Raw genomic sequence first — 27,372 nt, 5'->3', positions numbered from 1 at the left:
CTGAAATCATAAAACGGAAGAGTTATTTATCAGTGGCCAATTATGGTGACAACAGACAAATCAGAGAATATGTATTCTGAAGGTTGTTTGTACATCGCACAGGATTATAGGTGCCGTTTGGTTCATATATTTGTAACGTAATGGGTAACGGATAACGTTAAATCATGTTTGTTTTAGTCCAACCGTAATCAGATACCACACTAAAATTTGATACCAGCCTATTCAAATTTGTTACCGCCAGTAATCGAGCCGAAACCATTACCATTACCATTTGCGTTACATTTTTTGAACCAAACAGCACCATAGTTCAGTATTTCAAGGTTAAAAAGGACTCGCCACGACGCAACAGACCTGAGACCTGTTTTAACCAAATTCAGAGTTCATGCAAATCTTGCATATGTGTTCAAAGGATGTTGATACTGGTCTGTGTGGTTAATAAAAGAGCAATCACCTCTCAAGCTAGTAACTTTGCTAGTTCATCTACTCTTAAGGTACCTTGATGAACAACATCAGAAAGAAACTCTTGTCCATGGTCAATTGTCTGCATTGCAGATCCTCCATTAACGATAAATTTATTTTCAACAGGACTGCTCAACATTTTATTTTCTACAAGATGTGTTTTAGTTCTTGCATGATTGTCTGGCACATTTCTCCTGGCACTGGACTTCCTTCGAGTATTCTCAAAAACCAGTCTTCGCGGAATTGACTTTGTAAAAGCAACAGACTTTTCATAGACCAGATCTGAATCAGCAAGCTCATCTTCACTCAGAACAAGTGCCCTGCCACTGTGAATGGCCTGTTCCAAAAGACATAACAATCCCTCTACTTTAGAACCGCTATTTAGAACAACTGTACCTTTTGTACCATCGTTTCTTTTCCTCTTCATTTCCAAATTATAATCATCCGGACAATGTTCTGACTTCTCTACCAGAGCTCTACTTTCACAGTTGTTTGTTGGGATACTTCGGCAGTTCAGGGATGGATCCATAATATCACATACTGGATTTAATGGGGAATATTCCAATGGAATGTCTGCTGAGGGTTCAGTTCTAGATATACCAGTAGAATGGAACAATGCAGGAACATCCTTTGCAGAATTCAGTACCATATCACTGTCAGTGGAATCTTTAAATTTTTCTTGACCTTCATCCAAGTTCCAGTTCTTGTGAGATGTTGCAGCACTGACCAACTCAATCTGGGCCAGAACATTTCCTGAATGTGTAACCTTTTCATTAGATTCTTTGCCACTAAAACTTTCTTGCACCTTCGTCACTTCATAACTATTTTCTAATGGAGGAAGAGATGATTTCCAATCACTTCCTCTCCACATCAGTATATGCTCAAACTCAAAAGACAGTAAGATACAAGGAACTAGATCCTGCGAAGGTAGAGTTCATCAACTTCTGAAAAAAAATCCATGACTAAAGAACATTCTTCAAGATTTATCAAACCTTTAGTTTAGCTCCAATTTTTCTGCAATCACTTTTGTTAAGACCTGAGCAATCAACACGGACAAGATCACATGCTTCAAATGCTTCTCTGACTTGGTTCACAAGGTTGGCATAAACACCATTTTTTCCTATATAAAATTGGACAAGTGGATGAGTGTACAAAGAGTTGGTAAAAGTGCAATTACTGAACGATATATTGCATTCAAGTGTGCTATGTTGCAGTTGGATATAAATACAATATGCACAGCATGAAAGAACTTCAGACAATCAGGAGGAACCAAGAGTACAACAGGACAGAGCTATCAAATGTTCCCCGCTCTCTCTCAAAATGACAGGGAGCCATTGGGGCCCACCTAGGTGGCAAATAAGCCAGTGCCAGGCACCCAGGCCCCATAAGGGCTGAATTGGTATCTAGGGAATTGGTGGAGATCCACGGGGAGGAATCCCCTTCCTATTCACCAAACTAGCCTAAAATCTTGCCAGATCCCTATGTCTGCAAGATCCAAGGACCCACAAAAAAACCAAGGAAGGGACGATGCTCTCGGCAACACTCCCCTCCCTAATTGATTGCCACTTGCCTCTCTCCACTACCACCAGCACTGCAGTAGCTCTCCATCATAGGTTGTCAGCGTCATTACCTGAACAAGTGAGGCAACACAAAGACGGTGCCCACCTCAAGGAATAGAGTTGTGAAGAGCCTCTCTTTCCAGTTCTGTCTGCTGCTTTCTCACTCCTAGTCATTTATTATTGAGTTGCATGCGCAACCAGTTTAACCCAAAAACTTAACGTGCTGTTTGGTTAGGACTCTGTGAGTGTAAGCGTTAATGGAATGGTTACAGATGTGATCCAACAAGCTGTAACGGAAGCCTGTGGTTGTTTGCTTAGACATTTTTTTCTTTTGACTGCTAAGAGGATCAGATAACACTACAAGATGAGCGGTATAGACATTGTATTGTGCCGTAGCTATTAACGTTGTGATCCATTACACTCAGACGTAACCGAACACGAAGCAGCGGGATCCGTTAACCATGTGAATGGATTACGGGCCAAAAAGACCTAAGTTCATAAGAAAAAGGCTTATACTTCAACACTCCCCTTCACGTGCAGGCTCCTGAGGCTTCAAACATAGAAATAGGAGTCAGCTGCAATTATTTTTATTTAATTGCAGCCCACCAAGAGGAGGACAGGCCTGACACAGTGGTGAGAAGCCCTTCCACTGAGTCAAAGGTCCAGGGTTCGACGTTAAAGCTTGCCTCTGTTATTCTTTCCCCAAATCCCACTCATGTGGAAGCCACCAGCACTAGGTATGTCCTTTTGCAGCCACCAAGATTTGAACTCAAAACATCTCGCTAAGATAACATATTGAATTGTATGCACCAACCAACTCAATGTTGGCTGCGCCCAGGAACACACTCAGCTCACAAAAGCACTCAGCTCACACACGAGTTGCAAGAAAGAAAATGAACGGTGGTTTCTCCGGCAACGAACGCCACAGCCACGAACAGGCCTTTTTCTCTTCTTTGCACGGCAGTCCCGCGCCATGTGCCCCCGCTCGCTGCACTCGAAGCAGCGCCCACGGTAGCGGCTCCTGGCGCGTCCGGAGCTCGTGCTGCTACTGTCGTCGTCATGACGTCACTACAACAACCTCCTTTCTCGCGGCCACCATGTCGTCGATTGTTAGAGTACATATTAGGGTTTCGATCCTCCCCTGTGTATTTAGTCTCTCGCCCTCATTGTAATGGGCTTGGCCCATCTAACTCAGGCTATATATCAATCTCCCAACCCCTTGAGTGGGTTAGGATTTCCATTATTCTACATGGTACCAGAGCCACACCAGCTTTCCTCCCTCCCCTCCCAGCAGCCGCCGCCGCCACCTCCCCTAGGCCGGCTGCCGCTTCCCCTCCCCCCCCAGCCGCCGCCGGCCACCTCCTCTAGGCCGGCCGCTGCTTCCCCTCCCCCTGCCCTAGGCGCCGCTGTTAGACTATGTGTGTGTGAGTGTGTATGGGTCGGCACCATTGTTGGGCTGCCGGCCCATTAGGGTTAGGGTTTCCTGTGTCTCTATATATTGTAACCCCATCTTATTATCAATACAACAGTTCATCTTCCTTCATGGTATCAGATTAGGGTTTTTCCTCACCTCCCACTGCAGCAGCCGGCGGCTCCTTCCTCCCGCAACAGCCACCGGCCGCCTCCAACCTCTACAGTCGTCGCCCCGGGAGGCTCATCCCTCATCCCTCCCTCCCGGGGCGGCTCCCTTCCCAGCCGCCGGCCATCCCTCCAGCCGCTCCTCCCCATCTCTCGGCGGCGGCCGGCGCTCAGATCCGCCGCCCCGCAGCACCCTCCCGCGCCGGCAGCAACCACGACGCCGGAAGCAACCACGACGAGCGGCCCCGGCGCGGGCGCGCGTTCCCCTGCGCGGGGCGGCCACGGCAAGCGGCCCCGGCGCGGGCGCACGATTACCCTGCGCGGGGCGGCCACGGCGCGGGCTGGCTCGACGGCGGCCATGGCGCACGCAGCCAGCGGCCTCACGGCCTCTCGTCGGTGCTCTCCTCTCTCACTCCTCTTCTCTCTCTCCCTGCCTTCCGTTGCTCCTGCGCGCAGCCGCCAGGGACCGAGCCCGACGCGCCCAGAGCGCTCTCTCGTCGGCGCTCTCCTCTCTCACTCCTCTTCTCTCTCTCCCTGCCTTCCCTTGCTCCCGTGCGCAGCCGCCAGGGACCGAGCCCGACGCGCCCAGGGCGCAGCCGCGCCAGGACGCCGCCCCTTCCCTCTGCCCACCACTGCCTGCTCCCTCTCCACTGCGTCCTCCGCCGGCACCCTCGCCCGTGACGCCTCTCATCACGTGGCCTCCTCCTAACTGCTCGCGTTGATGCCCAGCAGCGCCTCACCCTTCAAGCTTCTCCCGGCGCCGGCGCCGTCATCGTCCCTAGCCAGGTCCGGCGCAGGCCCCTGCCTGGTTGGAACCGCCCCGTCGCCCTCCCCTTCCTCGCCTTCGTTGGATCCGTCGCTGCCGCGGCCTTCCCGGCCGGATCCACGTTGCTGCGTCCTTCTCAGCTCGATCTGCCGTCCCTTTGGCTGGATCGCGTCTCCCCGTCCGGATCCGTCGCTGCCGTGGCCTTCCCGGCCGGATCCGACATTCCCCTTCTTTTCTGCCGCGGGCGCGGACACCTTGACCAGCGCAGCCGCGTGCGCTGTTGTCGGCCTCTCTGGCGGGGCTCCTTAACGTCTGGTCGATCGAAGAAGCAGGAAGGTCGGCCTGTCGGTGCCCTTTTGCTGTGTCGCCCTGCCGATCGTTGACGCTCGAACGTCGACCCCTCCCGAAGATCAGGCTTTTGCTGCGCGTCTTCCGACCGCGACCACCTCGACTTCGGCTACCTCGGCATCTAGGGGCTATCGTCTTCTTGGAGCACACACCGTTCTCTACTCCAGCCGCAACATTCGCACCATCACGACGCTGCGACTGCGGGGGGATTTCAACCCGTCGGCTCCTACCTTCGGCCTCTACTCCAGTCTCATCGTGTGTGGTGCCCCCGTTGAGACTGCGGGGGGATGTTAGACTATGTGTGTGTGAGTGTGTATGGGTCGGCACCATTGTTGGGCTGCCGGCCCATTAGGGTTAGGGTTTCCTGTGTCTCTATATATTGTAACCCCATCTTATTATCAATACAACAGTTCATCTTCCTTCAGCCGCCAACCCTAGGCGTCGTCGTCCACCTCCCCTGCGCCGGCCATGGCGCACCTCCTCCCCCTCACCGGCACTGGCGCCGCCAACGGCCCCAGCGCAGGCGCCGTCGTCGTGGCCCTGACCACGGGCGCTGTCGTCGGCCTGGCAGCCGAACCTGGCGCGCGCGTCGCTGCGGGCCTGCACGCGGGCGCCCCATCCCTGCCGCCGGCCGGCGTCTCCCTGGGCGCAGCCCCCTCCCTGGCCTTCCCCATGGGCGCGGCCGACCCTGCTAGCCTCGTCGGTGCGATGGCCGCCCTGGGCACGGCCCTCAACCCCGACCAGCACCCCCTCGCCGGCCTTCTTCCCCATGGCCCCCGTAGCGAGCTCGTTGTTGCTGGGGGCCCTATATCTCCGGCCTCGGGCCCCTCCCCGACGCCTCTCCCACTGCGCAGCAACAGCTGCTGCGGCGACGCGGTTCCCCGACGGGCTTCTCCGCCCGTTCAACCACTACGTGACCCGATGTCGTCACTGCCCCCCCCCCCCCCCCCGTCGACCTCATCAGCACTGGTCACCGCCATCGCTACCATAAATGCAGTCGTGGAGGTTTCCCGCGAGCACGCTGCGACCCTCGTCCTGCAACAAGAGCGCGCCATGAGCGACGCTCTCACCCCCAGATGGCAACTGCTCAGCGTCTTCTCCTCGGGCAACCTCCGGTCGCCCCAGAAATACCACCGACAACTCCTGAGGCACCTCTTGCCACTGGACTCGACGCCGACCACATCGCCGCCCTCCACGCGCAGGCCGTCGGACTTCACAACATCCGGTCCCTCGTGTCCATCGTTCTAGACCCGGCGTCCTCTCACTACCCTCGCTGGAGGGGGCGGGTCCTCCTCACCCTGCGGCGCTACGCCCTTGATGACGTCCTTGACGACATCGTCGCCTCGCTGTCCTCGGCCTGGTCCCTGATGGACACCGTGGTGCTCTCCTGGCTCCACGGAATTATCACCATCGAGTTCCAGGACATCATCCACGACTAGGCGGACACGGGCCGTCAAGCGTGGCTCGCCCTCGAGGAACAGTTCCTCGGGAACCGGGACGCTCGAGCTCTTCACCTCGATGCCCAGTTCCACCAGTTCTCCCAGGGGGAACTCGTCGTGGGGGAGTACTGTCGCAAGATGAAGAGCCTGGCGGACTCCCCCCACGATCTCGGCGAGTCGGTGGCGGACTGCACCTTGGTGCTGAACCTCCTGCGTGGCCTCAGCCCCCGCTACGGTCACCTGAAGGATCTCATCAAGAGGATCGTGCCCTTTCCCACCTTACATGTGGTGCAGAATGAGCTTCTCCTCGAGGAGCTCACCATGACGCACGAGGCTCACACGCCGGCATCGGCACTCTACAGCGCCACCACCGGTGCCCAGGCATCTTCCGGGGGGCGGGCCCCCCGCCACACTTCCACCACCGACGGCGACCGTCGACCTCGCAAGGGCGGTCGTGGGGGTGGCAGCTCCTCGTGCGGAGGTACCACCGGCCGAGGCGGTGGCCAGAGCTGGCCGTCGTTCTACAACCCCTGGACCGGCACCATCTCCATGTGGCCGGGTCAGACTCCTGACGCCTCTCACCCTCCGGCGTCGGCTCTCCTGACCACGCCACCCGCCTACACGTGCCCCCGACGACCCCGACACCACCTCAGCTCCAGCCTACGGGGACATCGACCACGGCACCATGGTTCCCATTCGCTAGAGGCTGGGACCCCAACGCCCTCGCCGCCGCCTACAGCACCATGGCGTTGGCTCCACCATCCTCTGACTGGGTCATCGACTCCGGTGCATCCTATCACACCACTCCCACCACAGGCATGTTATCTCGCTCCCACCCACCTCCTTCCACACACCCTACCTCGATCGTCGTTGGAAACGGATCCACTCTTCCAGTCACCTCAGTAGGTGTCTCGGTGCTCCCTGGACCGTTCTATCTCAACGACGTTCTCGTAGCCCCACACATCACTCATAATCTTCTTTCCGTTCGTCGGTTCGCCATCGACAATTCATGTTCCATTGAGTTTGACCCGTCTAGTTTTTCTGTGAAGAATCTGGCCACCAGGACCCCACTCGCCCGATGTGACAGCGTCGGGGCCCCTCTACACGCTCCGACCCTCTTCCGCCGGCATGTGTCCACCTGTCGTCCTGATCTCCACCACCAACTTCACCACTTGGCATCGACGTCTCGGCCACCCAGGACCCGATGTTATGACCAAGCTTTCTAGCAGTTTAGATTCTTCTTGTAGTAGGGGACATCTTGAGGGCCTCTGTCATGCTTGTCAGCTTGGCCAACATACCCGTCTCCCTTTCACTACCTCTTCTCGTGCTAAGCAGTCTTTTGATCTGGTTCATTGTGATCTCTGGAGCTCCCCTGTACTCAGTATTTCTGGCTATAAATACTATTTGGTAATTTTGGATGATTTTCCCATTTTCTCTGGACTTTCCCTCTTCAGTTGAAGTCCGATACTTTTCCCACCCTCACTCACTTCTTCGCTTGGGTCTCCACCCAGTTCCATCGTCCGGTCCGAGCACTACAGTGTGACAACGGTCGCGAATTCGACAACCACGCCTCTCGATCATTCTTCCTCACCAACGGCGTTCAATTAAGCCTCTCGTGCCCCTACACCTCCGCCTAGAATGGTCGGGCCGAACGCTTGATTCGCACCACCACCAACGTGATTTGTTGCCTTCTCTTCCAGGCGTCTCTCCCTGCCAGCTACTGGGTCGAGGCCCTGCACACTGCCACCCACCTTCTTAACCACCTCCCATCGAAGGCGGTGAACCACCCCACCCCCTAATTCGCCCTGCACGGCACCGCACCCTCCTACGACCATCTTCGCGTGTTCGGATGTGCCTGCTACCCCAACACTTTCACTACTGCTCCTCATAAGTTATCTCCACGCTTCACCCGCTGCCTCTTCCTTGGCTACTCTCCTGACCACAGGGGTATCGATGTCTCGACCTCACCTCCCATCGCATCCTCATCTCTTGTCATGTCGTTTTCGACGAAGATGTGTTTCCCCTTGCTGGCTCCTCTCCACCCATCAATCTCGACTCCCTCCTTGAGTCTGATCCGCACACCCATCCCTCCCAGGCACTTCGCCTCGCCCCGGTGCCCACACCTCGCGCAGCTTCACCACACCCGCGTGCGGCCCCGGCAACCCCACCAGTGCCACATGTGGCTTCAACGCCCCTACTCGCACGCCTGCCTACGCCACGAGCGGCCCCGTCAACCCCGCCTATGCCCCGCGTGGCCCCGTCGACCCCACCTGCGCCACGCGCGGCCCCGACGACTCCGGCCCAGCCGACGAGCGGGCATCGCTTTGCTGACCCCGCCCTCATCTACCATCGCCGCGGGAGCGCTCCCCCGACAGACCCGGGCCCCTCGACGAACGCGGCCCGATTCGCCAACCCCGTCGTCGTTTATCATCGCCACGAGCCGGCCTCACCTGCGGCCCCCGAGCCATCGGTGTACCACCCGGTCGCCATTCACCGCGACCCCGGACACATTCACCCCATGGTGACTCGCCGTCCCGCCGGTGTTCTTCGGCCAGTCAACAGGCTGATCCTGGCCGCTGACACGACCACTACTCCACCGGACGCCTCCCCGGTCCCCTCCTTTGTTCGCACTGCCCTCGCCGACCCTCACTGGCGTCGGGCCATGGAGGAGGAGTACGCGGCCCTGCTGGCCAACCACACCTGGGACCTGGTGCCCCGTCCACCCGGCACCAATGTGGCCACTGGCAAGTGGCTCTTTCGCCACAAGCTGACTTCGAATGGCTCCCTCGACCGCTACAAGGCTCGCTGGGTCCTCTGGGGCTTCACCCAGCGCCCCGGAGTGGACTACAATGAGACCTTCAGCCCCGTCGTCAAGTTCACCACAATCCGTGTCGTCCTCTCCCTTGCCCTCTCCCAGAACTGGGTCACCCACCAGCTCGACGACAAGAACGCCTTCCTCCATGGCACTCTGACGGAGACTGTCTACTGCAGCCAGCCCACCGGCTTCATCGACGCCGCCAACCCGGACCTGGTCTGCCGGCTGAACCACTCACTCTACGACCTCAAGCAGGCGCCGCGGGCCTGGTACAGCCGCTTCGCCACCTATTTGGCCTCCATCGGTTTCGTCGAGGCCAAGTCGGACACATCTCTCTTTATCTACCGGCGGGGCGTGGACATCGTTTACCTCCTCTACGTCGCCGACATTGTGCTCACGGCATCCACCACCGATCTCCTACAGCGCACGATCATCGCCCTCCAGCGGGAGTTTGCGATGAAGGACATGTGGCCTCTCCATCACTTCCTCATCATCATTGCCGAACGCCAGTCCCAGGGTCTCTTCCCGCACCAGCGTCAGTACACCATCGACATTCTAGAGCGGGCTGGCATGTCCGACTACAAGCCCTGCTCCACGCCTGTTGACACCCAGGCGAAGCTCTCTGAGGACGACGGGCCCCTGGTCGCCGACACGACGTCTTACCGGAGCCTCAGGCGCGCTCCAGTACCTCACCTTCTCCCGGCCTGACATCGCCTACGTCGTCCAGCAGGTGTGCCTTCATATGCACACACCACGAGAGCCCCACCTCACTGCTCTCAAGCGGATTATGCGCTACCTCCGGGGCTCCCTCGACTACGACCTCCTCCTCTGACCATCCTCGACATCGGATCTTGTGGTCTACACCGACGCTGACTGGGTCGGCTGCCCCGATACATGCCGGTCCACCTCCGGCTATGTCGTGTTCCTGGGCGCCAACCTCGTCTCTTGGGCCGCCAAGCGGCAGCCCGTCGTCTCTCGCTCCAGCGCTGAGGCTGAGTATCGCGTTGTGGCCAACGGCGTGGCAGAGGCTTCCTGGATGCGCCAGCTCCTCCACAAGCTCTACAGCCCCCTTCAGCGTGGCACCCTAGTCTATTGCGACAACGTCAGCGTCGTCTACCTCTCCACTAATCCCGTGCAGCATCAGCGCACGAAGCATGTGGAGATCAACCTACACTTCGTCTGGGAACGTGTCGCAGCAAGCGATGTTCGGGTCCTCAGCGTCCCCACAACGCTGCAGTTCGCCGATATCTTCACCAAGGGACTGCCGACCAGTGTATTCCTAGATTTCCGGTCCAGTCTCAACAAATGTATAGGATAGAGTTGTGACTGCGGGGGGGTGTTAGAGTACCTATTAGGGTTTCAGTCCTCCCCTGTGTATTTACTCTCTCACCCTCATTGTAATGGGCTTGGCCCATCTAACTCAGGCTATATATCAATCTCCCAACCCCTTGAGTGGGTTAGGGTTTCCATTATTCTACATCGGTCAGCCCCATGCACACGATCCTTGCTACGTCGACGCACCTGACACTGCTCCTTAGTGAAAAGCAGGCGCCCAAGCTCATCTGTCGTCTCCATGCAGAAGCGGCTCTCCGCCACATGGAGCCACCCGACGAGCTCCTCCAACGGCATTGTCTTGAGGTCGCACAACATCTCGATGGATGCCGCGACTTGATTGAACTTCGGTGGAACGACGCGTACCTCCTCCACCTCCTCGCCGAGCTCGCGCATCTCCGAGACGAGGGAGCTTAGTCTCATGGCAAAGTCGTCCACCTTCTCACCATCCTTGAACTTGATATTCTCAAAGACCTTGAGCAGCCTTTCGGCGTTGGCCTCCCGAACACGTGCATCTCCCATGCGCATGCTTCTCACAGCCACCCACGCCTCCTTTGCGCTCTTCTTCACAGCAATCCCCGCCTTCATCTCCGGTGACATTGCGCGCAGGATGGCAGCCAACGCCCTCCAATCCTTGGCACGCTCCCTGCACACGGCCTCTACCGCATCCCATAGCTCCATCACCTTCAACGAAACCCGCATGACCAACGCCCACTAACGGTAATTCGCCTTGGTCGGCAGGGGGAGCTCGACGGAGTTGGTGTTGACGATGCACTCCACTACGGCGCTCGACGAGCCCACGCCAGTGAGCTCGCCCAATCTCGGCGTCCTCAGTGTGGCCGACATCTCTCCCACCAACCCGGCTCCGATACCAAATGTAGGAACCGGACCGCACAGACGATGCGCCCATCAGGTCTCCCGCACACATGGCACACCCGCACAGACACCCCAGGTCGTCGAGCCACAACACACGCGCTCGAACGCATAGAAGCGGGTTTTAGGTCTGTTGGGCCAACACTCCCCCAAAAAAGCAAGCCCATTAGGGGGTTGCACCCTCAACCATATAAATCATGCTTGCCCACCCACAACTCACAATGTGGGACTATTCTCAACACTCAACCCAAAAACTTAAGCTGTTAGGAAAAGGTGGACAATTCAGTTATATTTCAACAGTTGTCCTCGCCAATCCCTGCCACAACATGCCTCTCGGCCATCACAAAACCAATGCCAAAACTCTCCACCGCCACCAGACTCTTAGAGTTGAATCAAAAGCTCAGTGCATGCTAATCTGATTGGCCAGTGTTGCTTTTGGTTTAGTGGGTGCTTTCCTGCAAACTACAAGAATGCATCTAACTACTCCTGTAAGCGTGAAGGTCACATAGCTCGCCACTACATGCGGCCTCAGGCTTACATGTGCTAAGTTGAATGGCCAGTCATGTCCGCATGTGCTCCTCCCAGAGCACCCTGATCAGTTAGGATGTAGTAGGTGTCATCGGTTGATTCCTCTACATCTGCAGGTCTATCAGATGTTGTTGCTTCATCTCTATCCATCCATTAGGCATCTCTTGATTGTAAGAACTGGAAATTGCCAGTCGTGCTCTAGAAAAACAGAATGCAAGGATACTCTCTCGCAGGCTTCAGTCGCCATCACCAATTCTCCTGTCATTCGGTGTTGTTGGCATAGGTGTGATGAATTGTTGTTCAGTGTGAACAATTCCATCACTTGTGACCACGTTGGTGTGAAGGATTTGTGGTCTCGCCTTGAAGCCATGAATGATAGACAATCAGGGAATGAATTCCCTAGTCAAGTTGCCACGACACATGGATGGGATCCGAAGATCCTTGAAGCATCTATTTGTCCACCTCGGTTGGTAGTCAAGGATTGTAGTTGGCAGGCCACTTCCGATGGGTTCTATTTCATATTGAGGTCAGTTGGAGTCACTAGTTTCCATCTCGGCATTGTGTTGGTCGAAGAGCCAGGTAAGGTGGTGTTTGGTCTTTTGGTCATGTAAGGTCATTGTTTTGGTCATGTAAGGTCTTGTTGGGTGATGGCTGGAGCTAAGCAGCTAGGTAGTCTTGCTTTAGCTGACACCCTCTTGGCACCCGGGTAGCTCCTAGTGGTTGTAGTGCGTTGTGTGCGTGTCCGTGGGGGGGTTTCTTTTTTATTTTTTATGTAAGGCATGTTCTCTCTATTATCTATAAAGATGTGCAGTTCTCCCACGCTTTCGGAAAAAAGGTCATTGTACTTGACTATTTTGGTCTTTTTTTTGAAAAACGCAGGAGAACTGCGCCTCATTATATTAAGAAGGAAAAACAAGGTCTAAGGAGACCAGATATAAGACTTCCTTACGAAGGCTGAAAACCCATAAAACCAAAATAATCCATCTGAGACAGCAAACTACTACTGATGAAGACGTCCTCCGAGGCTAAACCTCAAGAAGGGGGGGCAGACAGATAGGAAAGACTTTTAGCCCCAGCCATTTCTCACATCCATCTTTCCTCCAGAGCCATCCTAAAACCCTAAACCCTAGACTATTTTGGTCTTTCTCTCTTAACACAAGATCTCCTGCTTGTTTAGGAAAAAACTTTACATATATGTACAATCCATTTTTTAATTAGCACACATCAAGTACGATCATATAGTAGTTTTAGGCTTTTAAGAAATGGCGCATCTGATCAAAAAACATGTTTTAAATTTAGCCAAAACACTTGTCAATGAGTCATTAGTATAAGCCAAAACTTAGGTAGTTATTTCCCTGAAACAAGGGGTGCATGAAATATGTTGTATATCCAAAATTCATAAAAGTTCAAAAGAACCAATTCTCTAGAAAAAAAGGAAACTAGCCTTACCAAGTTTACAAATTGGTGGTAACTGATGTCCTCTCGTGCGCATTTCTGTGGCCTCATCTGGAGTTAAGCCACCTGGGACCTTCGTGACAAGGCGCGGGTACACAGGTGCAACGGGTTTCCAGAGCATAAGCGGAAAACATGGGCGGGTCCTGTAATTGTAGTTTCTACCACGAAAAAGAAATATGACACCCCCTTGGCGGTGTATTACTTTTCCTCCAACTTTTTCCTGTTGAAATATATGACAAAGTTGTCAAAAGAGAGAAAATGCAACCACAAAAATAAGTTCAGTAGTTACTATATCTATAAGTAGGATGACTTCTAAAAGTATGAATGGTGAATTTGTTTCAAGGGCAAACACGGACCTCTCAAAGTCTGAAGAATGAGAGAATATTATGTAGGTATATATGTTTTGTATGTGGTATGCCTCTCTGGGTTTACTCATATCTTATTTACGTGTTTGCACACCTTGATTGGGTTACATTTTATTTGTCCATTAATATCATTACTGATGCAACTCAACTAATAGGGATGGCAACGGGTCGGGTTCGGATCGGGTAGAACAAATACTCGTCCGTGACCATATCCGCGGGGATTACTCATACCCGCCCGCGACCATACCCGCGGGTAAAATTTTATACTCGTATACGTCGGGTATCGGGCGGGTATCAGGTACCCGTCGGGGATTACATAATGCATTATAAAACAAAGCAAACAAAGTGTAGCTATCAACAGAGAGCCGCACAGGTCCAGCTATGGCTCCTCGGATCTCCATGCTGATGCATAGAACACGACAATGGCGATTGCCACAGCACCAGCCATGGCTACGAAGCTGATGGTGGAGGCAGATGTGGCGGTGCTCTTCTCCGTGATGGGTGCGGTTGCCGGAGTCAGAGCGGAGGTTTGGTGCAGCAGCAGGGTCGTGACAAATGACGGTAGGGCCCAGGCGTCGGGCGAGCGACAGCTGCTGGCTTCAGTCCGGTGGGCGACGGCTCCCTGTCCAGGGCAGGTGCATCTTGGTCCACGAGGCCATGGGGTGGAAGTGGGACTTGGGAGCCGCGAGTGCCTGAGTGCTTTGGTGGGCTGAAAACAGATTTACTCATTTCGGATAGTCGTTGGGTACCCGCGGGTGAGAGATGATATCCATACCCGACCCAATTTTATCTTAGGTCGGGCGTGGGCGAGACCCGCGAGTGAAATTCTGTGTCCGAACCCGAGCCCGACGGGTCAGATATCCGACGGATATCCGAACCCGCAGGTAAAATTGCCATCCCTATCAACTAATAATAATCTATGACAATTAAATATATACAATCTAAGAAGTAGATCATGTTCAATTGCGTGATCAATTTTGGTGGCCAAAGATACCGATGACAACATGAAAAAGGACTCGGGTGGCACCACATAATTTCTGTATTGGTTGTATCCACCAACTCCAAATCCTATATCTTCCAGAGAAAAGCTATGGCATGTATTAAGCGTCTTGTAAAGAGCAATGCCGATATGCTAGTATAGTTAACTTTGGAGAGTTGAATGTTACTGGTAACCTTCATGGAAAACTACTTGTTCCACTTTCATAACTACAAAGTAATCATGTTTATGAGGTAAATCAGATGTTTGGTAGTAAGTGCAATATCATTTAGGTGTTGTTTGTTTCAGAAATGATTTCACCAACGTAAATGGTACTAGATCCAAAGGACAATAACTACAAGATAATCAATTCCTCATTTGTTTGGTTCCACACTATCGTACCAGCTACCAGGTACACCTACCGTCCGCCAAGCTGCGGTAACAAATCACGCCGAATTTACACTGGCATCAGACCCGATTACATAGGACCTGAATACAGCCAAGTGAACTAATAACTTTTTTCAGACTTAGATTGTGTTGTAGATAACGTCTCAAAACTACCGAACCAAAGACTACCTTAGTTGTTGACCTGACCCTTCAGCTTTAAGTACACCATATATTTCAGCATCATTGATTCCTTGGGCTCATGTGATTGATTGTCAAGCAAAATTCTGATCTGGATCCCTCATGTTAACCCCACCTACAACTTATGCAATATTTGCGTTAGTCCCCTACCACATCTCCTAGAAAATTACTACTACTTGTGGAAAACCCCTAAACCTTGATGTATTGCATAGGAGATGGGGTACAATATATAGACTCACCGAACCCTAACCCTAATGGGCCGGCAGCCCAACAGTGGTGCCGACCCACACACACACAGTCTAACATCCCCCGCAGTCGCAACGGGGGCACCACACACAATGAGACTGGAGTAGAAGCTGAAGGTAGGAGCCGACGGGTTGAAATCCCCCGCAATCGCAGCGTCGTGAGGGTGTGAATGTTGCGGCTAGAGTAGAGATCAGTGTTACTCCAAGAAGACGATAGCCCCTAGATATCGAGGTAGCCGAAGTCGAGGTGGTCGCGGTCGGGAGACACGCAGCAAAAGCTTGATCTTCGGGAGGAGTCGACGTTCGAGCGTCAACAATTGGCGAGGCGACACAAAAGGACAACAACAACAAAAGAGCACCAGCGGGCCGAGGGTTTGACGCCGATGACGGGAGAAGAGAAGGTTGAAGGGGGAGGAAGGCGTTCCTGGGGCGTCAGCGCGGGCAGTTAGGAGAGCCGAGCCGCTTGAGGGAGAGGCGTCGCGCCGGTGGAGGAAGGGCCGGCTGCGGTTGGGGAAGGGAGCACCCGCGAGGCCCCGGTGGCTGTTGCTATGGAAAAGACATGGGGCACGGGGTCGGCGTTGCTGCTTCTCCGCGGTCGCAACCACGGTAGCGCAGGTGGCGAGCAGAGAAGACGCCGCAGCGGGGGAAGGTCCGGCGGCAGGGAGAAGAGGCCGACGTGGCAGGGAGGCGTAGATCCAGTGCCGGGAGAGGAAGCTGGGAGCCAGGAGAGGGGCGGCGGCTGAGTGTCCCCCAGGCCGGCGAGGAGCAGGGACGCTCGGCTGGGGGAGCTCCTGCACTGAATGGGGAAGAGTGGTGGGGGGTAGCGGCTGTTGGGGAGAAGGGTCACCCCCGATAGAGAAGGATGAGCCTCTCAGGGCGGCGGCGCGGAAGCTGATGGCGGGCTAGACCTGGGCAGACGGCTGGCGGCGACTGAAAGGGATGGGAGGGAAGGAGAGAGGAAAAAAGAAACCTAGCTCTATACCATGTGGAAAACCCCTAAACCTTGATGTATTGCATAGGAGATGGGGTACAATATATAGACTCACAGGACCCTAATCCTAATGGGCCGGCAGCCCAACAGTGGAGCCGGCCCACACACACACACAGTCTAACACTACTCCTTGAGTCCTCGACGGTGACTCAGTAAAACAAAACTCAAGACTGATGTACTAAAACATCAAAGAACTTTTGAAATTCAGAGAAAATGGGTGGCGGCTAATGGTCTTAACTACCCTATGCCCCTATCTCTATTAAATCATGATTTTTTTGTCGATGCATGGTCATAAATGCACTACTTTGCTGAATCACCATAAACCTCAACTTTTTTTACAGCGTGCTTAAATGTGGAGGGCTAGAAAAGGAATTATGGTTTAAACTTTAAACTCGGACACCATGGTTCTCAGTTGAATACATCTATCCACGACCATGTTCCTGCTAGAAGCCACAGAGGACTAGGCAAGCCTTATAACGCTCAAGGGAGCCATCAAGGCGAGTCTTAACCTTATAGACCTACTTACATGTGATAGGAGATACACATGATGGACAAAGAACAGGTTTCCATGTGTCGGTATGCTCAGGAGCAACAACCTACTCAGCCATCGCTTGCTGCCATTCCTGATGAAGAATAGAATCACGATAAGACGTTGCCTTAGAAAGAACAGTAACATCAAAACCCAAAGGAGAGTACCAGCCAGGTACCTGGCTGGCAAAAGCGATGACTCCGTCTAAGAATCAATGGCAGTGAAGAATTAGCAGAAGAAGCTGGCACAACATGAGATGTCTCATCTGAGGAAGATGACTCAAAAAAAAAGATGGCACAACAGAAGCGGCTCACTAAAGGAAGATGGCGTACAAGAAGAATCTACGACCCAACGAGTAAAGACATGTAGTCAAGAACTAAGGAAGGAGACTCCAAGACACCAAGGAAGGTACCACTAAAGTAGGTAAGGAATGCGTCAAGGGTTGCTCTAAGCATGAGGCACGTATAGTAGGAGTAGGAGCATCTAGGAAGAACAGAAAATAAAGGGGAACAACCAAAGATACTAATGAAACATCAAAAGAAGGACGAGGATAAAAAGTATGAGTCTCATCAAAGGCATCATCCCGAGAGATCCTCATCCGACGAGCAATTGGATCCCAACAACAATATCCCTTATGCTCAACACTATACCCGAGAAAAACACACTCAACCGATTGAACACGCAACTTAGTGTGCTCACAGGGTGGGAGCAGCAAATAGCACACATAGTCAAACAGACAAAAACTTGAATAGTCAGGCGTCTAGCCACAAAGACGCTCAAAAGGAATCCCTCCTCCCTGAGGATTGGTTTGGTGAAAAGGGGATCCCGGGAGGATTGGAGGGGATTGAGGGGGAAATAAACTAATTTCCTCCTCAATCCCCTCCAATCCTCCCGGGATCCCGAGTCACCAAATTAGCCCTGAAGAGTGGAATCCTTCACTGAAGAGTTGAGCACGACTGAATGTTAGTCAAGTAGCAGTAGTAACAGCCTTACACAAAAATGAGGAATAGAAGAGGCAAACATAAGAATGCATAAGGACATGAGTAGTGTCAAAAAGATAACGATGATTGTGCTCAGCCACACCATTCTAGGCATAAGCGCTAAGACATAAAAACTGAGCAAGAGTCCCTTGCTCAGAAAGTAATTAACAAAGAGCACCAGAGAGATACTCACCTGTAGTCAACACGAAGAACATAAATGGAAGCGTCAAAATAAGTTAGAACCATAGCAGAGAAAGTCATATAAATGGATATAGCCTCACTACGATGTTTCATGAAATAAATCCATGTGTGGCAAGAAAAATCGTCTATAAAAATGATATAATATTGATGGCCCCTTTAGAAACAAAAGAAGCAGGATCCCAATATTAGAGTGAACAAGATCAAAAGGACGCTGAGAAACAGAATCACTAGAATGGTAAGGAAGTTATATCTGCTTTCCTAACCGATAACACTGACACTGATGTAAAGACTCACGACCTAAAACCGAACCTAAAAGACCATGACTAATCAAAGTGGATAATTGGGAGCCACAATATGGCCCAAACGATGATACCATTGAGTAAAAGGCGAAGTCAACAGAGCCGAAACAGACCTAGCAAGACCGACAAAGCCAGCGGAAGGCATAGTTGTTAAGGCGATAAGGTGAGTTAAGGCGAGCGACCCCCTTTTCACCTTTTAAGAGATAAGGCGTAAGGCAAGGCGACGGCTTACTAATATATAAAAAATATGCAATAAAAATAGAATATATAGGAATATAGTCTCAAATAGATAGGGATAATAGTATTAAAGTAGCAAATAGGAGTGCAAGTTCAACATAAACCAACATCATAGGCATAAAGTTCAACATAAGTAATAGATAATAGTAGTAGTCTAGTAGAGTAGATAACACTCTCATCTCTCAAGCCTCAATGGCTCAATCTCAAAGGTCATCATCAAACTCATCATGGGGTGTAGGATTCTCTTCTCCATCATCTTCCGCCTCGTTTGCCTCATCACTATCACCATACCAATAGTCATCTTGTGGATCCACCACTTCATTGTTTGAATCATTTCCATCATCCTCCTCACCTTGTTCATCTTCATGTGCCCTCATTGTACTACGCCTTTGGTAGCTGTTTGAATACATACGAGCTTGTCTTGGAAAGTTGCGGCCTCGAAGGGACTCAGATGCTCCAATGGCTTCATCAACTTGTTCCCATGTCAAGTTATGCTCATCATCATCCCTACCAGCATGTACAACCGATGAGTGTACCCACTCATTGTCCCAATCAAAATCGTCAAGCACTAATGGGTCATAACTTGTGCCACCTGTCTCCCTCCTCTTTTGGAACCTATTTTGCATCTTCCGGTTGTATGATACAAAGACTAAGTCATTTAGCCTTTTGTGTAGCAATCGGTTCCTTCTTTTTGTGTGCATCTAAAAAATGAGAAGAGTAAATGATAGCCATAACATACATGAATATTAATTTATGAAACAAGTCAACTTATACTCCAACTCTCACAACCGGATGATGAAGCACATAGACTAACCACACGCTTTGCAAACCTTTGCAATTCGAAGGCACGACCACCATACGAATGCCACCAATCAACTATAACATGTCACATGACACATACATATTAGGGACATTGAAACATGTAGGCATGTAGCTGCTGAAATTAACAAAAGCACATAGACTTATGAGGGCTTTTTGTTTCAATGTTTGCAAGTGCCAATTTGCTTGAGAAGATAGGGCCACGTTGTTCCTCATAATGCATTGCAAATTCATCAATCTTAGACCGAATAGCATCATCCGGTTCCATTCTTTCAAGCACATCATTAAAGCAGCTTCTTAGCTCTGCAACATACCTATCATCCCTTTTGTTCTTAATGGCAAAGAATTTTTCCGGATTCAAATACAATGCAGCACCATACAATGGATGGTCCATTTGCGACACCCATCGACGCTCAACAATACCCAAGACTCTTTTTAGCAAAGCTTGCTTGTTTTGTGATGTAAAGCTAAGCTTTATCCTCTTTTTTGCCCTGTCCATTTATGCTGCAATTTCTGCCATGGCAGGCTTCTCATCCGCATCGGCCGCCCTAAAGACAATAAGAATTGGTGTTGAAGCTCTAAGGCAATCTTCAACTGTGCTCCAAAACGTTGAGGATAGAACAATGTCATAAACTCCCTTCCCAGCCTCTGTTTTTGACAACTTGTTTGACTTCCATGCATCACTCAAAACTAGACCCTTCAAAGGATCTCTATGCTTATGTAGGCTCTTCAAAGGAAGCAAGTGGCAAACCTAGTGGCTCCAATTCTAACTAGGTCCATGCCACCTGTTTGCTCCCTCGCTGCACTAAGGATCCTTCCATGCATATAAATAAATAAATAAAAGTGGTGACTCGTTTGGCTAGAGCAATTGTTTTCTTGAAATCTTTCAACTTTCCAATATCTTCTAGCATTAGATCCAAGCAATGAGCTGCACAAGGACTCCAAAACAATGTTGGAATTCGATCCATGAGAATCTTGCCTGCAACCTTATAATTGGTGCCATTATCTGTCACTACTTGAATCACTTTGTCTCTGCCAATATTATCAATCTTCTTCTCAAGCAAATCAGCAAGCATAGTAGTTGTCAAGGGCCTGGGCGTTTAGAGCAGGGGGCCCTCGGCTACGAAGGTCGTAGCCGCGGTTCGTCGTCTTCTCCGGCGTGGTTATCCCCCACAGTCGTAGGCTTAGATGGTAGATAGAGGTGGAGAGGGGATAACTTGTTTGCTGCCCTTTATTCCTGTCTCCCTGTGCCGTATATATAGCCATCGGCCTGCTGTCCTGGAGCCTTTATTTTAGGCAAGCCTAAACATGGTAACACTAATCAATCACTAATCAATCACTTAATCAATCACTAATCAATCTCCTTTCCTTCCCTCAACTTTCCATTCTTCTAATTTCCTTCCTGGCCACTGCTTTCCATAGGTTCCTGCTGATCTCCCAGATCTGCGTGCCCCCCAAGATCGCGCTCCTGGCGATCTGCGCGCTCCTGTGTGCGGCGCCTGTCACAGGCGCGACGCTGCCTGGCGTACGAGCGCCCGTACATGACATCTCTCCCCTCGTCGAAGACCAGCTCGTCCTCGAGCTGGAAGGCTGGGAATCGGGCGCGGAAGTCGTCGAACTCCTCCCAGGTGGCTGATGAAGCTGGTTCACCGCTCTAGTGAACGAGGACTTGTGGCACGCCACGCGACAAGCGAGCCCCCGCTAGTTTTGCAGGCTCAGGCACTACCGCACCATTGAGCAGAGGCGGTAGAGGCGGCGGTGTGGTGGGTGGTGAGCCCACGTACTTCCGGAGCACGCCGACATGAAACACGTCGTGCAGGCGCGTGCCGGGCGGCAATTCTAGCCGAACAGCCACGTCATTGATGAGCTCAGTGACGCGGTAGGGTCCCACGTAGCGAGGCTTGAGCTTCCCAGTGATGGTTCGCGGTAGGGACGCCGCCACACGTTGGCGAAGGCGAAGGAATGCCCAGTCCCCAACCTCATATGTGACCTCCCGGTGGTGCTTATTGTACTTCAGCTTTTGGACCGCCTGAGCCTGCTCGAGACGGAAGCGGACGTCAGCCAGAAAAGCTTCCCACACTTCCATTTCTTGTGCCACCGCCGCCACCCTTGTGTCGCCGGGCTCGTAGGAGCGGATGGAGGGCGGATCACGGACGTAGACCACCTGGAACGGGGTGTTGCGTAGGGATGACTGGTAGGCCGTGTTGTAGACGTACTCCGCCCAGGGAAGCCAGCGAAGCCACTGGCGAGGACGATCCCCCGTGAGGCAGCGTAGGTACATGACGATGACACGGTTGGCCGCCTCAGTCTGGTCATCCGTCTGCGGGTGGAACGCCGATGACATGAGGAGCTTGGTGCCCATGAGGCGCATCAGCTCGCTCCAGAACGACGAGGTGAACAACGGGTCGCGGTCGGAGACGATGGACTGCGGTATCCCGTGGAGGCGGACGATGTCGGTGAAGAAAGCCTGTGCCACAGACTCCGCCGTGTACGGGTGCGCTAGGGGGATGAAATGGCAGTATTTGCTGAAGTGGTCGACGACGGAGAGGATGACCGTTTTTCCGTGCACCCGGGGTAGCGCTTCGACGAAGTCCATCGCAATGTCCGCCCAGACCGCCGAGGGCACCGGCAGCGGCTGCAGCAAGCCAGCTGGATGTAGATGTTCCGACTTGAACCGCTGGCACGTCGTACACGCCCGTACGAAGTCCTGCACCAGGCGTCTCATGTTGGGGAAGTGAAAGTCTCGGCGCAGGCGGTGAAGGGTGCGGTGGACGCCCTCATGCCCATCGTCATGCACGGCGGCCACAATCTCCTGCAGCAGGGGCGACGCTGGTGGAATGAACAGGCGCCCATCGTAGGTGACCATGCCGTCAGCCACCGCCCACGGTGCATCGCGGGTGCCGGCGCCGACTCCTTCATGGATGGCTGCTAGAGCCGGGTCCATGGCCTGGGCCTGACGAAGGCGCGCGATGAAGTCGAAGCGAGGCACGGAGATTGCCAGCAGCCCGCTTTCCTCCGTGTCGCGGCGGGAAAGAGCATCCGCAACGACGTTCGTGGCGCCCGACCTGTACTCCACAGTGAAAGTAAAGCCCAACAACTTCCCTACCCAATGGTGTTGCGGGATCGTGGAGAGGCGCTGGTCGAGGAGGTATTTGAGGCTATAGTGGTCCGTCTTGACGACGAAGCACCTCCCCCAGAGGTACGGCCGCCAGTGCCGGACCGCCTAGACTAGGCCGATGAGCTCGCGCTCGTAGGCTGCCAACGCCTGGTGACGAGGAGCGATGGGACAGCTGAAGAATGCCACCGAGTGTCCCTCTTGGGTGAGCACGGCGCCAAACCCGTGTGACGACGTGTCACACTCAACCACAAAGGTCTTTGTGAAGTCCGGCATGGTGAGGACTGGTGCCGTGGTGACGGCGGCCTTGAGGGCGCCAAAAGCCGCCGCTGCCTTGTCATCCCAGGCGAAGCCGTCTTTCTTGAGGAGGGCCGTGAGCGGTGCGGCGACCGTGCCGTAGTTGGGCACAAACTTGCGGTAGTAGCCCGCCAGGCCAAGAAACCCGCGCACCGCCCGAGCCGAGCGCGGCACCGGCCAGTCGAAGATGGCCTGCACCTTTGCCAGGTCCATGGCCACGCCCGCCGCCGAGATGACATGACCGAGGTAGGCGACGGACGGGGCTCCGAAGGCGCATTTGGAGCGCTTGACGAAGAGTTGGTGGCGTTGCAGTTCCTCGAGGACCATCCTGAGGTGGTGCAGGTGCTCCTCCCAATTCTTGCTATATATCAAGATGTCATCAAAGAAAACAAGGACAAACCGGCGCAGGAAGGGACGGAGAACATCGTTCATAAGCGCCTGGAATGTTGCCGGTGCGTTGCAAAGCCCGAACGCCATCACCAGGAACTCGTACAGGCCGTCGTGTGTACGAAACGCCATTTTGTGCACGTCTTCCGGCCTCATGCGCACCTGGTGGTACCCGGAACGCAGGTCCAGCTTGGAGAAGAACCGGGCACCATGAAGCTCGTCCAGCAGCTCGTCGACCATCGGGATCGGGAAGGCGTCCTTGATGGTGACCGCGTTTAGCGCGCGGTAGTCGACGTAGAACCGCCACGACCCATCGGGCTTCTTCACGAGGAGGACCGGCGACGAGAACGGCGAATCGCTGCGACGGACGATCCCCTGCTCGATCATGGCGGCGCACTGGCGTTCCAGCTCGTCTTTGTGCGCCGCCGAGTACCGGTAGGGCCGGACCGCCACCGGCTGCGTGCCCTGCTTGAGGATGATGCGGTGGTCATGGGCACGCAACAGGGGTAGACCGGCCGGCTCTGCGAAGACGTGCGCAAAGGTGTCCAGAAGAGCCGCGAGCAGAGGCTCGATCGCGGTGGTGGCGCCCAGCACCAGCGTCGAGGACGTGGGCACGCCGTTCCAGCAGACCGTGCGGTCGTGGTGCTGGAACGACATGCGCCGGCACGCGAGGTCCCACACGATGGGCCCCAGCGCGCCCAACCAGCGAGTGCCGAGGACGACGTCGTACCCGGCCAACGGCATGACGAAGAGATCGGCCGGGAATGCATCGCCGCCGACAGTGAGGGGCGCGTTGCGGATAACGCCCACGCAAGTGATGCGCTCGTCGTTGGCCACCATGGCCGAAAGGCGCGGGCGCTGTTGCTGGGGAAGGCCGGAACGCCGCGCCGCTGCCTCAGATATGAAATTGTGTGTGCTGCCCGAGTCGAGGAGGGCGACGAGCGGGGTGGCCCCTAACATGACGGACACCTGCATGGTGTCGGCCACGGGACAGCCTGAGACAGCCTGCAATGAGAAGCACGGCGCCTCCGCGTCGGGGCCGTCGGGGTGGTCGGTGTCGTCTTCGTCCAGGATCTCGACGCCTTCGATGAAGAAAATGCGCTTGCAGAACCTGTTGTGACCCCTGGAATACTTGTCATTGCAATTGAAACATAATCCGAGGCGACGGCATTCGGCCATCTCAGTGCTGAGCCTTTTGCCCTCGCCACGACCCGGAGCCGCGCCCGCCGGTGGTGTCGGGAGCGCCAAAGGAACGTGGGGCGCCGAAAACGCCATAGGCGCCGGTTTCGGCGGCGGAGGAGGTAGGACGCCGCGCGCAGCAGGCCAGATATGTGCTGGCGCTGAGGCCCTGTCGAGTTCCATCAGCTCCACCTGTCGCGCGAGGCTCATAGCCGCCGCGAGCGACTGGAGGTTGTGGATGCGCACTGCATGGCTGAGTGGTGGCAGCAGCCCGCCCGTGAAGAGTTGCACGCGTTGGCGTTCCTCCAGTGGTCCGGCGCGCGGTAGTAGCTCCTGGAAGCGGTTCTGGTACTCCTCCACGGTGCCCGTCCGCCTACACTCAGCGAGTTCGAACAGCGGCGCCGAGCGTAGGGGAGGCCCGAAGCGCAGCTGGAGGATGTCCTTGAAGCGATGCCAGCGTGGAGTCCCCTCATCCGTCTGTAGCTGGAGGTACCACGACTGGGCCACGCCCTCGAGGTGGTAAGAAGCCATCCAAACCTTCTCATCCTCCATGATCCGCTGCTGATGAAAGTAGGACTCGCAGCGGTTGACGAAGAGCATGGGGTCCGACTTGCCGTCAAAACGCGGGAAGTCGATCTTTTGGAACCTTGGTGGCCGATCGATGTGGTGCTGGTCGTCGTGGCCGCCGCTGCCGGAAGGCGAGGAGGAAGGCCCCTTGTCCTTCTTCAACGACTCGACGTCATTTTGGAGGGCAGTGACCGTGCCCGTGAGCTTCTCGATCATCGCAGCCAGATCGTCGTTGGTTTTGGTGCTCATAATGGAGGAGGCCGACGGCGGTGAGGGTGGAGGGCTGGGTGGTGGTTGGGTGACGTCGAGGGACTGATCGGAGGTGTGGGATCGAGAGGACGAAGATCGCCTGACTCGTGATACCAAGTTGTCAAGGGCCTGGGCGTTTAGAGCAGGGGGCCCTCGGCTACGAAGGTCGTAGCCGCGGTTCGTCGTCTTCTCTGGCGTGGTTATCCCCCACAGTCGTAGGCTTAGATGGTAGAGAGAGGTGGAGAGGAGATAACTTGTTTGCTGCCCTTTATTCCTGTCTCCCTGTGCCGCATATATAGCCATCGGCCTGCTGTCCTGGAGCCTTTATTTTAGGCAAGCCTAAACATGGTAACACTAATCAATCACTTAATCAATCACTAATCAATCTCTCCTTTCCTTCCCTCAACTTTCCATTCTTCTAATTTCCTTCCTGGCCACTGCTTTCCATAGGTTCCTGCTGATCTCCCAGATCTGCGTGCCCCCCAGATCGCGCTCCTAGCGATTTGCGCGCTCCTGTGCGCGGCGCCTGTCACAGGCGCGACGCTGCCTGGCGTACGAGCGCTCGTACATGACAGTAGCACTATGTGCTTCACTTGAAGCATCAACAGATTCTAAGTAGTAAGTCCCCTCAGGACTGTTCACAAGAAAGTTGATCAACTGATGTCCCCTCCTGTCAGTCCATCCATATGACATAAGTGTGCAACCATAAGTCTTCCAAGCTAACTCATGATGAGCTCTCAAGTTAGTCACATTTTTGACACATTCAGCAAGTAAAGGCTCTTTAACCTCATGAATACTAGGAGGAACATATCTAGTACCATATTGAGCAGTGGCCTCACAAGTAATGTGAAACTGTCTAGAATTAATGGCGTTAAAAGGTACACCACACTCATAGAACCACATAGCCCATTGCTTGTTGACATAATCTCTGTCAGCCTTAGACTTAGTGCATGCTTCCATGGTGGTTTGGTGGTGTGACCCTGAGGGGAGCCTCTCATCCATAACTTGTTCAGGAGTTCTTCGAAACATAGTTGCAATTTCCCCTTTTTCTTTTTCCTTGTTTGATGTTTGTGGCTGTGCAGCTATTCTAAACTGAAATGCAGCTCTCTTCCTTTTGGCAGCTATCCCCGAGCTAAGTTGTTGCTTAGATGTGGTGGAATCCTCTTCGTCTTGCTGCCCCTGACCATCATGATCATCATCATCAAGGAAAATAGGCCTAGACCTCTTGTTCTTGTCCAAATATGCCTTCATTTCTTTTCTAATCTCAGTTGTAGTCTTAAAACATATTAATGTGTCTGCATAACCACCGGCAAGATGTTCTTTTAACCTCCTGATTCATCCCGTTGTCAGTCTTGCAAAGGTTGCATGTGAGCTTATCTCGATTCCCAATCTCTGTCCAATATCCATGGTTCCATCCAGGATCATTAGACTCTGCTCTGCGCTTTGGATCTGCCATAGGGTCAGAGGCCGGAGCAGAGCCTGCGCTCTCCATCACTGACCTACAAAGGTAATTGGAACAACTGAACAGTTGAACTGAAATACTGAATAGAGAGGCACAGCAGAGAGCAGATCAGCCGAGTGGGAGGGGGAGCTCACCACAAAGGGGGAGGGGGAGCTCACCGCCGAGGGGGAGGGGAACTCGCCACGGAAGGGGTAGGGGGTGGAGCCTCACTAGGAAGCAAGGGAAGGGGGCCGCCGCCGCCGGTGAATTGAGAGCCGTCGCTGCTGTCGCCTGGACCTGAAGCCCTAACTGCACCCTTCTCTGGTACGTGGACAGCGAACAAAAGGGTTTGGGGATAGAAAATCTACAATCCGGTCCAAGGCGTCTATGGGGCGACACCTTGTCTTCCTATGAGGCGCTAGGGCGACGCCTTAGCCAAGAAAGTAAGGCGACCAGGATGCCTTGGGCCTGAGCCTCGCCTTAGCGCTTAGGCGATGCTAAGGCGACGCCTTGATAACTTTGGCGGAAGGAAGACGAAGCCACTCAAACTCCCATAGGCGTTGAAAGTCACGACAACGAAGGCCACCAACTAGGTGACCCATGCGTCAATCCTGAACATAACAAAAGTTAAGATCAAGAATAACATATGACAGTCATGATCAGGAATTTGGCCACCAAACATGAGCTACATGTTTAGATCAAGAACAAATGAAACATCAGAAACATGAAAAGAGTCGGACAGAAGGGTACCCTGGCCA

The 27,372-nt window shown here is 53.5% G+C and overlaps 1 protein-coding gene across 1 annotated transcript in view; it reads right to left on the bottom strand.

Annotated features, from left to right (window-relative positions):
• Positions 1–230: 230 nt before the first annotated feature.
• LOC542118 (CRS2-associated factor 1) overlaps positions 231–27,372 on the bottom strand; it is a 30,679-nt gene continuing 3,537 nt past the window's right edge. Inside the window, exons 3-5 of the mRNA NM_001111750.2 lie at positions 13,147–13,372; positions 1,452–1,579; positions 231–1,378 (exon numbers count right to left, since the gene is read on the bottom strand). Of these exons, the coding sequence (NP_001105220.1) occupies positions 455–1,378; positions 1,452–1,579; positions 13,147–13,372 (1,278 nt within the window). The 3' untranslated portion in view covers positions 231–454. The remainder of the gene's footprint in view (positions 1,379–1,451; positions 1,580–13,146; positions 13,373–27,372) is intronic.

This window comes from Zea mays, chromosome 7 (genome assembly GCF_902167145.1).
Source record: "Zea mays cultivar B73 chromosome 7, Zm-B73-REFERENCE-NAM-5.0, whole genome shotgun sequence".
Taxonomy (NCBI): domain Eukaryota; kingdom Viridiplantae; phylum Streptophyta; class Magnoliopsida; order Poales; family Poaceae; genus Zea; species Zea mays.
The sequence above is the reverse complement of the archived record's forward strand: the minus strand, read 5'-3'. Positions and strand labels throughout refer to the sequence as shown.